This window comes from Macaca fascicularis, chromosome 11, assembly GCF_037993035.2.
Source record: "Macaca fascicularis isolate 582-1 chromosome 11, T2T-MFA8v1.1".
NCBI lineage: Eukaryota > Metazoa > Chordata > Mammalia > Primates > Cercopithecidae > Macaca > Macaca fascicularis.
In genome coordinates, this window is record NC_088385.1 from 3,717,825 (window position 1) to 3,727,907 (window position 10,083).

General features: G+C 51.8%; 1 protein-coding gene across 1 annotated transcript; it reads right to left on the reverse strand.

Moving 5' to 3' along the window:
- Positions 1-206: 206 nt before the first annotated feature.
- Positions 207-9,384, reverse strand: TEX52 (testis expressed 52). Its single transcript, XM_045364544.3, has 3 exons — positions 9,243-9,384; positions 7,174-7,724; positions 207-630 (listed from the first exon to the last, which is right to left on the reverse strand). Exons 1-3 carry the CDS (start codon positions 9,312-9,314, stop codon positions 336-338), a joined length of 918 nt encoding a protein of 305 aa, XP_045220479.1. The 5' UTR covers positions 9,315-9,384; the 3' UTR covers positions 207-335.
- Between the last annotated feature and the right edge of the window lie 699 nt (positions 9,385-10,083).

Sequence of the window (10,083 nt, forward strand, 5' to 3'; positions counted from 1 at the left end):
ACACACACACACACACTCCTTCCCACTTCTCCTCTCCTTAGGAACTGGAGTCCCTCCCTGTTCTCCCTGCTCTACCCAGCCTCCTGGCATCAGTCCTCCCACCTGCGATGAGAGTCCTCCAAGGAAGAAACATAACAATTTAGAACTTCAGTTGAGTCTCCAATAGCCTGGGGTACAGAGGTGGCTTGAGGCTGGGAGGATGGTGGAGAGGCTGTTCTGCAGATGCCAGAGTCCTTTTGCTACCGCAGGGCCTCTTGCTGAAGGAGCGTTGATTGAGAACACTGGAGCCTGGGACTCTGGGTGCCGCAATCGTCCCCACCCACCCGGAAGCCCTTCTAGGAGTGCCCAGGTCTTCTCTTCCTCTTCCTTGCTGGAGTTTTGCTTGCTTGTGCCTTGGAGAGGTGGTGGAGGGGTGAGGCAGTTCTGTCCTTTAGCAGGGTTTGGAAATTCCTTATGAGGTCCTGGCTCAGGGGTGCGCTGGGCAGCAAGACCAGCTTTAGCACCTTCTCCTGGTAGTGAGGCAAAGGGTTCGGGCAGGGCCAGCTCCTGGCGAAATTGTTGGGAAACGGGTTGGGCATGAGCTGGAGGCCCTGGGGTTCGAACCTCCCACCAGCAGATATGTGCCGGTACCTGTGGGGAGAAGGGTGTGGAGAGAACAGAGAGATCAAAGAAGAGATCCAGGCACAGTGGAGAGATGGGGAAGGGGAAGGGTGATGCTGCTGTCCACAAGCTAGGAAGCCATCAGGCGGCAGGGAACCCCTTCTGTCTCTCCGCCTAATCGGGTATTGACCTATGCCCAATGGCCTGCACCTTGTGTGTGTTTTGGCGTTAGTCTGGTGAAATAATGTTCGGCTAGTAAGCCTTCCATTCTTTTGACATACTATATATAATATTATGATCCAGATCCCAATCCAGATTCTAAATGTCCTTCAAGTCTCACCTTTTCCACTAATGCAGTGCCAGTGGGAAGACCACAGAACTCAGCTCCACTGGGTAACTGCCTCTTCTCAGCAAGCCTGCGGTATTGGGTCGAACAGTAGGAAACAGACTTTCGTTTCTTTTAACACAGCTGAATAGTGGCTGATTTTCTATGACTCAACACACTTTGCACCTGGTTCAGCAGACAGTCCCCTGTTTGCTGTTGTTGGTTTATGCAGAGGCTCTCAGTCTGGCTGCACATTAGAATCACCCTGGGAGCTTTTCAACACAACCTACCCAGGCTGCCCTCAAGGTCAGTTAGTTAGAATTTCCAGAGGGAGGCTCAAACCTCAGCATTTAAAAAAAGAGCTTCTAGGCCAGACCTGGTCACTCACGCCTGTAATCCCAGCACTTTGGGAGGCCAAGGCAGGTGGATTACAAGGTCAGGAGTTCAAGACCAACCTGACCAACATAGTGAAACCCCATCTCTATTAAAAATACAAAAATTAGCTGGGCGTGGTGGCGGGCACCTGTAATCCTAGCTACTTGGGAGGCTGAGGCAGGAGAATCGCTTGAACCTGGGAGGCGGAGGCTGCAGCAAGCCAAGATCGTGCCACTGCACACCAGCCCGGGCGACAGTGTGAGACTCTGTCTCAAAAAAAAAAAAAAAAAAAAAAAAAAAAAAAAAAAGGCCGGGCGCGGTGGCTCAAGCCTGTAATCCCAGCACTTTGGGAGGCTGAGACGGGCGGATCATGAGGTCAGGAGATCGAGACCATCCTGGCTAACATGGTGAAACCCCGTCTCTACTAAAATATACAAAAAACTAGCCAGGCGAGGTGGCGGGCGCCTGTAGTCCCAGCTACTCGGGAGGCTGAGGCAGGAGAATGGCGTGAACCCGGGAGGCGGAGCTTGCAGTGAGCTGAGATCCGGCCACTGCACTCCAGCCTGGGCGGCAGAGCAAGACTCCGTCTCAAAAAAAAAAAAAAAAAAAAAAAAAAAAAAAAAGGCAGCCTTAGGCCAGATGCGGTGGCTCACACATGCAATCCTAGTACTTTGGGAGGCTGAGGTGGGCAGATGACCTGAGGTCAGGAGTTCAAGACCAGCCTGGCCAACATGATGAAACCCCATCTCTACTAAAAATACAAAAATTAGCCAGGCATGGTGGCAGGCACCTGTAGTCCCGGCTACTTGGGAGGCTGAGGCAGGAGAATCACTTGAACCCGGGAGGTGTAGGTTGCAGTGAGCCAAGATCACACCACTGCTCTCCAGCCTGGGCAAGAGCAAGACTCTGTCTCAAATAAATAAATAAATAAATAAATAAATAAATAAATAAATAGAGCCCCAGGTCATGAAAATGGGCTGCCAGGATTCAGAACTGCTAGGTTTACATGTAAATGTTGTATTTCCCCAACAAGATCATGCTTACATCTCATTCTATGTCTGAAGTCCTCTGGGTCCCTACAGTTTCAATGCTTCAGTGTGCTCACTGACTGATCCAGAGTCTTTTTTTTGTTTTGTTTTGTTTTTGTTTGTTTGTTTGTTTTTGAAACAGAGTCTTGCTCTGTCACCCAGGCTGGAGTGCAGTGGCACGATCTCGGCTCACTGCAACCTCCACCTCCCAGGCTCAAGTGATTCTCCTGCCTCAGCCTCCTGAGTATCTGGGACTACAAGTGCACCACCACTCCTGGCTATACTCTTGACCTTAAGTGAGTCACCCGCCTTAGCCTCCAAAGTGCTGATATTACAAGCATGAGCCACCATGCCTGGCCCAGAGTCAATTTTTTTTTTTTTTTTTTTTTTGAGACAGAGTCTCGCTTAGCTGGGTGTGGTGGCACACGCCTGTAATCCCAGCTACTTGGGAGGCTGAGGCAGGAGAATCGCTTGAACACAGGAGGCAGTGAGTGGTGCCAAGATCGTACCATTGCACTCCAGCCTGGGTGACAAGAGCGAAACTCCATCTGAAAAAAAAAGATTAAAGATTTAAAGGTGTATAGGGCACTTACCGTGAATGTAGCTTGCAAGACTGGAAGTTGCTGTGGGTGAGTGAGTGAGTGAATGTGAAGGCCTAGGACATTACTATATACTACTGTGGACTTCATAAACACTACATGATTAGGTGACACTAAATTTATGTATTTATTTATTTATTTTGAGATGGAGTCTGACTCTGTCCCCGATGCTGTAGAGCAGTGGCTGTGATCTCGGCTCACCGCAACCTCCACCTCCTGTGTTCAAATGATTCTCCTGCCTCAGCCTCCTGAGTAGCTGGGATTACAGGCACCCGTCACCGTGCCCGGCTAGTTTTTGTATTTTTAGTGGAGACGGGGTTTCGCCATGTTGGCCAAGCTGGCCTTGAACTCCTGACCTCAGGTGATCCACCCGCCTTGGCCTCCCAGAGTGTTGGGATTACAGGCGTGAGCCACCACGCCCGGCCACTAAATTTATTTTATTTTATTTTATTTTATTATTTATTTATTTATTTATTTATTTATTTTTGAGACGGAGTCTCACGCTGTTGCCCAGGCTGGAGTGCAGTGGCGCGATCTCGGCTCACTGCAAGCTCCGCCTCCCGGGTTCCCGCCATTCTCCTGCCTCAGCCTCCTGAGTAGCTGGGACTACAGGCGCCCGCCACCGCGCCCGGCTGATTTTTTTTTTGTATTTTTAGTAGAGACGGGGTTTCACTGTGGTCTCGATCTCCTGACCTTGTGATCCGCCCGCCTCGGCCTCCCAAAGTGCTGGGATTACAGGCTTGAGCCACCGCGCACGGCCTATTATTTATTTATTTAAAATTTTTTCCTAAGATGGAGTCTTGATCTGTCACCCAGGCTGGAATGCAGTGGCACAATCTCAGCTCACTACAACCTCCACCTCCCGGGTTCAAGTGATTCTCCTGCCTCAGCCTCCCGAGTAACTGGGATTACAGGCATGTGCCACCACACCTGGCTAATTTTTGTATTTGTATTAGAGACAGGGTTTCACCATGTTGGCCAGGCTGGTCTCAAACTCCTGACCTCAAGTGATCCGCCTGCCTCGACCTTCCAAAGTGCTGGGATTATGGGTGTGAGCCACCATTCCCGGTCCACTACATTTATTTTTAAAATGAGGGAATTGTCCTTAAGTGTTAAGACAACTTCAACATAATCAGGCAGGAGTTTTTTTTAGCTCCATTATAATCTTATGAGACCACTGTGGTATATGTGGTCTGTCATTGACCAAAAGGTTATTATGTGGCACATGACTTCCTGTTATGTGTCCTGCCTGCTCTGAGGCAGGACCTCATTCCTTGTCTGAGACTTGTCTGAGACTCATTCCTTCATTCCTGGCCTCCAACTCCAGGGCCTGGGCCTACAACAGTAAACATGTGAGACAAGGATCCTTCTCTCATGGAGATACCATACTAATAATGATACAATCTACTGAACCCCTTCTCTACGCTAGGCCCTGAGCCATTTGACCCTCTAACCACCTGCTGTGGGAACTTTTTTTTTTTTTGAGCTAGGGTCTCACCATGTTACCCAGCCTGGAGTGTGGTGGCACAGTGATGGCTCACTGTAGCCTCGACCTCCTGGGCTCAGACAGTCCTCCCACTTCAGCCTCCCATGTAGCTGGGATTATAGGTGTGTGCCACCACACCTGGCTAATTTTTTGATATTTTTGTGGAGACAGGGTCTCATATCGTGCCCCAGGCTGGTCTTGAACTGGCCTCAGGCGATCCTCCCACTTTGGCCTCCCAAAGTGTTGGGATTACAGGCGTGAACCACCACACTTGGCTATGCAAGGTACTTGACCTGTCCATCTCAGATAGCCCACCTGTAAAATGGGGTTAATGAGGTCGGGCATGGTGGCTTACACCTATAATCCCAGCACTTTGGGAGGCCGAGTTGGGCCTGAGGTCGGGAGTTCAAGACTAGCCTGGCCAACATGGAGAAACCCCATCTCTACTAAAAAATATAAAACTTGGCTGGGCGCAGTGGCTCACGCCTGTAATCCCAGCACTTTGGGAGGCCGAGACGGGCGGATCACAAGGTCAGGAGATCGAGACCATCCTGGCTAACATGGTGAAACCCCATCTCTACTAAAAGTACAAAAAACTAGCCGGGCGAGGTGGCGGGCGCCTGTAGTCCCAGCTACTCGGGAGGCTGAGGCAGGAGAATGGTGTAAACCCAGGAGGCGGAGCTTGTAGTGAGCCGAGTTCGCGCCACTGCACTCCAGCCTGGGTGACAGAGCAAAGACTCTGTCTCAAAAAAAAAAAAAAAAAAATACAAAACTTAGCCAGGCGTGGTGACAGGAGCCTATAATCCCAGCTACTCGGGAGGCTGAGGCAAGGAGAATGGTTTGAACCCAGGAAGTAGAGGTTGCGATGAGCTGAGATCACATCACTGCACTCCGGCCTGGGCGAAAGAGGAAGACTCTGCCTCAAAAAAAAAAAAAAAAAAAGAGGGGGTTAATGGTAGTTTCTACCCAGAAGGTCCTGGGGGATTAGATAATACAGAGAAGCGTTTAGAACACCACCTGGCACTGTCACACCACTGCGAATCTCTCTGGAGTGCTCTTTCTCCCCTTCGCCAGGGTCAGCACCTATCAGCAATTGGCAGTCCTCAGGGAAGGGTAGCAGGAGGCAGGGAGAAGCCTGGGTCCCCACAAAGGGGACTGGTTTCTCAAAGTCACCAACCTTTGGCGTTGTTTTTTTGTTTGTTTTTTGTTTTTTTTGAAACAAAGTCTCGCTCTTGTCTCCCAGGCTGCATTACAGTGGTGCGTCAGCTCACTGCAACCTCCACCTCCCGGGTTCAAACGATTCCCCTGCCTCACCCTCCCGAGTAGCTGGGATTACAGGCACCCACCACCACGCCCAGCTAATTTTTGTATTTTTAGTAGAGATGAGGTTTCACCATGTTGGCCAGGCTGGTCTCGAACTCCTGACCCCAGGCGATCTGCCTGCCTTAGCCTCCCAGAGTGCTGGGATTACAGGCGTGAGCCACCGTGCCTAGTCTGTTTTGTTTTGTTTTGTTTTTTCAGATTAAAAATCTTCACAGCCTCCTGCTCCAACTCCCCAGTGCTTTGGTCATGCCCTTGGGATTGGAATTTGAGACATTCCGTTTTCACTGCCTTCCCCTATCTTGTTACTCTTGCATGCTTAGTGCCTGGGCTGGACAGAGTTAGGAAGCATCCGTGAGTTCCCAGGGTGTTCCTGACTCTGCTCCGACTTCTCAGCCTTGCCTGGAGGGCCTCAGCCACTGCTTTTGGCTGTCTGCTGGCTTTCCACCCTTCCAGCCTGAACCCTGACTTCCCCATGAAGGCTTCCTGTGGCAGGGACACTCCAGCTCACGGCAACCCTGAATTTCTCCTGAATTTCTGTAATAACATCTAACTGTTATTTTATTTTATTTTTTTATTTTGAGATGGAGTTTCACTCTTGTTGCCCAGGCTTGAGTGCAACGGTGCCATCTCGGCTCACCGGAACCTCCGCCTCTCGGGTTCAAGTGATTCTCCTGCCTCAGCTTCCCGAGCAGCTGGGATTGTAGGCACCCATCACCACACCCGGCTAATTTTGTATTTTCAGTAGAGACGGGGTTTCTCCGTGTTGGTCAGGCTGGTCTGGAACTCCTGACCTCAGGTGATCCGGCTGCCTCGGCCTCCCAAAGTGCTGGGATTACAGGCGTGAGCCACCCGTGCCCTGCCATAACACCTAACTTTTGTTCAGTTCTTCCACCTATTCACTAGCTCAATTTATCCTCCCACAGTGAGGTCAGTACCTGAGGATCCCCTCTTCATCAGTGAGGGAGCTGAGACTGGAGAAGCTGGGCACCTCGCCATGGTCATGGGGTTGGAACTGCACTCCAGGCCTTCAGGCTACAACTTTCACTCCAGTTCTTTACATTAATAACTGACTTCCTTTAACACCCTCTGTCTCACACTCTGAGCCCTTCGCATGTGTAGCCTTGTTTTGATAGCTATCTTTGCAAAGCTCCTTGAGGGCAGGCACTGAACAGCACTTCTCCGTATCCCCAGTGCCTAGCAGGTGTCTCCTGCATAGCTGTCCCCCCAGATTTTAGTGAAATTCTGTGCCTCCACTCGCTGTTGTTACCTTGTCTCCACCTTGTCCTTTCAGCTACACTCAGAAAAGAGTTTGGTTTTCAGATGACCAGAGGTGGGAAGGGCAGAGTCCCAGTTAGAAACAGGAACCCTAGAGAGGGAGGGGTCACCTGGGCAGGGCAGGGCAGGCTGGGTGGGCTCCCTGAGGAGGCGCCGTCTTACTTCTTGAAGCTCGCTGGCGGCTGAATGTTGCCCTGGGCATCGAGTGGAGGTGCTCTTGCCTCACTCCTCAACTTGAGCTTCTCCACCTCCTTCAACTCCTTCACTGTCCTGAAAATCACCTGCTTCTTCCTTTTCATGTCCACAAACGTGGGATAACAGTGGATGAAAGTCAGGAAGCTGTTTTGCCCCATCCAGGAGGGAGGGGGGATGGGGTGCTCCGTGGGGGGTCGTCTGTGGGCATTGGAGTCTGTCAGCCAGCGCCAGACATTGCTATCGTAGGGCCTGTCAGGCCGAGTGGGGAAGGTGGCAGGCAGGCGGCACACATCGAGCCACGTGTGGAAGCCCCAGGTGTGCTGCGTGCCACCTTTCCACGGATGGATGAGCCGCTGACGCACCTTGGACTTCATATCTGTGCAGGGCGGCAGCTTCAGGGCCAGCTGGTGATAGGCTTGCCGGGTGAAGCCAGGGAACTCCCAGGACTCGCTGGGGAGGAAGAACTCACGCTGAGCCCACGTTTGGGAGGGCGGGAGGGACTCGCTGGCCTGGACCATCTAGGGAGAGACAAAAGGGAGCCTGGGGAAGGTTGTGCAGACAAGGGTGCAGAAAGGTGGACGAAGCACTCTGCTCTCCTTCCCAGGCCCAGCCTCCGCCAGCCCAGGATTCTCATCAGGACACAGAAGTCCTGGCAGGGCCACATCTCTATCCCTCTCCCGCCCGGCAGCAGTTATGGCTGCTCCATATCATTGTCACAGTCACTCATCTTTTGGTTTCTTGCCATTAACCATATTTTGGCTTTGACTTCCCACCCTCTGTGCTCAGCTTTCGCTCTTTACCTTCACCTCCCTCCTCCCTTCTGGTGTCCCCACATTCTCACCCAGGAACGTGCTCCTTAGAGGGCACATCAGGTCTCAGGAAATCACGAAGAGAAATGCCCCCTACCATGCCAAGGGGGGCAGCCCACCTTCACTTGCTCCTGGTCTTGGTGACATACCAGGAAAGTCCTTCTCCAGAAAATAGGGCCAGGTGTCTTCCCATCCCAGACTCCTCTCAATACTCATTTCTCTGTCATTGACGCTTTCCTCCCACTCCTCATTAAAATACTAGTACAGAAAGCGTCTAGAATGGCCAGCTCTTCTTCCCCCTTCTGCACCCTGCCCCCCATGAAATAAACAGCAGCAAATACATATTGACGCTGTGCTACTTACATGCATCTTATTTAACCCCTACAACTCTATGAGCAAGTATTGCTATCGTCCCCATCTCAAAGATGCGGAATGCAAGATACAGTAAGGGTTGGTAACTCACGCAGGGTGCTGGTGCCTGAGTGACAGCTGGGACTTAAGCCTTCTGTCTGTGCTCTTGCTTGGCATACCATGCTGGGTGAAATGAAGTGGCCTTACTTAGCACAGTGCCTGACCGCAACAAAAATGTGTCTCTTTTAAAATGCTTCTCCCTCCTATCCATCCCCAGGGACTTTTATTTTTTTTAGAAGGAGTTTCGCTCTTGTTGCCCAGGCTGGAGTGCAAGGGTGCAGTCCCGGCTCACTGCAACCTCCGCCTCCTGGGTTCAAGTGATTCTCCTGCCTCAGCCTCCTGAGTAGCTGGGATTACAGGCATGCACCACCACGCCTGGCTAATTTTGTGTTCTTAGTAGAGACAGGATTTCATCATGTTGGCCAAGCTGGTCTCAAACTCCTAACCTCAGGCGATCCGTTCCCCTCGACCTCCCAAAGTGCTGGAATTACAGGCGTGAGCCACTGTGCCTGGCCCCAGGGACTTAGTTCTGAGTTCTGATTGCAAAAACCCTCCTGTTTCTTGAGCTTGGGCCCCTAAGTCGTTTCTACAAGATCCCCCCAGTGGGTGGGACTGGGAGACGTGGCACTAGTAAGGCATCTCCTCTGTGTTCTGAGCTCTGGGTTCCCAGTATCATAGGATGAAAAGGGGAAGACAGCAGAAAATGTATGGGCCAGGCGGTCAGCTGCCCAGAAGAAAGCCTGGCCCACTATAGGGGACAGCCTGTAGCCCAGTGGGGCACAAAAATGTAGGCAGCAGAGATGGGCCACTCCCTACCTGCAGGAAAGGTTCTTCCATATGAGGTGGGTGACTGGGCCCTCTGAGTGATCTTTGCCGGCTACTGGCCATTCTTCTGGGCCTCAGAGCCAGGAGGAGCGGCTTTGTGGGGAAACCCTTTCTGGCACCATTGTTTACTCCTGGGGTTGCTATGGTGATGCTGCCTGAGTGGTGATGCAGAGAGGAGGCCCTCACCTGTCCCTGGAGGCTCTTGTGTCCCTTGGGCCCCTGGCTGCTTTTCAGGTTAGGCAGGGGATAGCACTCTCTTTAATTCTGACTGCAAAAGATGGTAACAGGAGCTGCTGCCGGGCAGGAGAAAAGCAGGGCAGGCTGGCTCCCAGGCCTCAGGGTGGGGATGGCAGTGGGAATGGAGCACCTGTAACTGGGCCCATCCTGCCCTGATGTTCAGGGAGCCCTACCCCTCATGAGCTTTTCTCCTTAAGGAACCCTCAAAAGGCCTAAGTTAACCAGCAGGTCCAAAGGTCCCAAGGAACAAGGTTGGAGACGACAGGGAAAAGAGGTGAGCTGTGCAGGACTGGCACTGGGAAAAGCGGCAATTGGTGTTGTAGAGTGTGTGCCTGTGCAAGGTGCTCCAACTGCTTCTTTGGGTCAACTTCAGGCCTTGCCTCTTCCCTATCACCATTTTTTTTTTTTCTTTTTTTTGAGACGGAGTCTCACTCTGTCGCCCAGGCTGGAGTGCAGTGGCGCGATCTCGGCTCACTGCAAGCTCCGCCTCCCGGGTTCACGCCATTCTCCTGCCTCAGCCTCCCGAGTAGCTGGGACTACAGGCGCCCACAACCGCACCCGGCTAATTTTTTGTATTTTTAGTAGAGACGGGGTT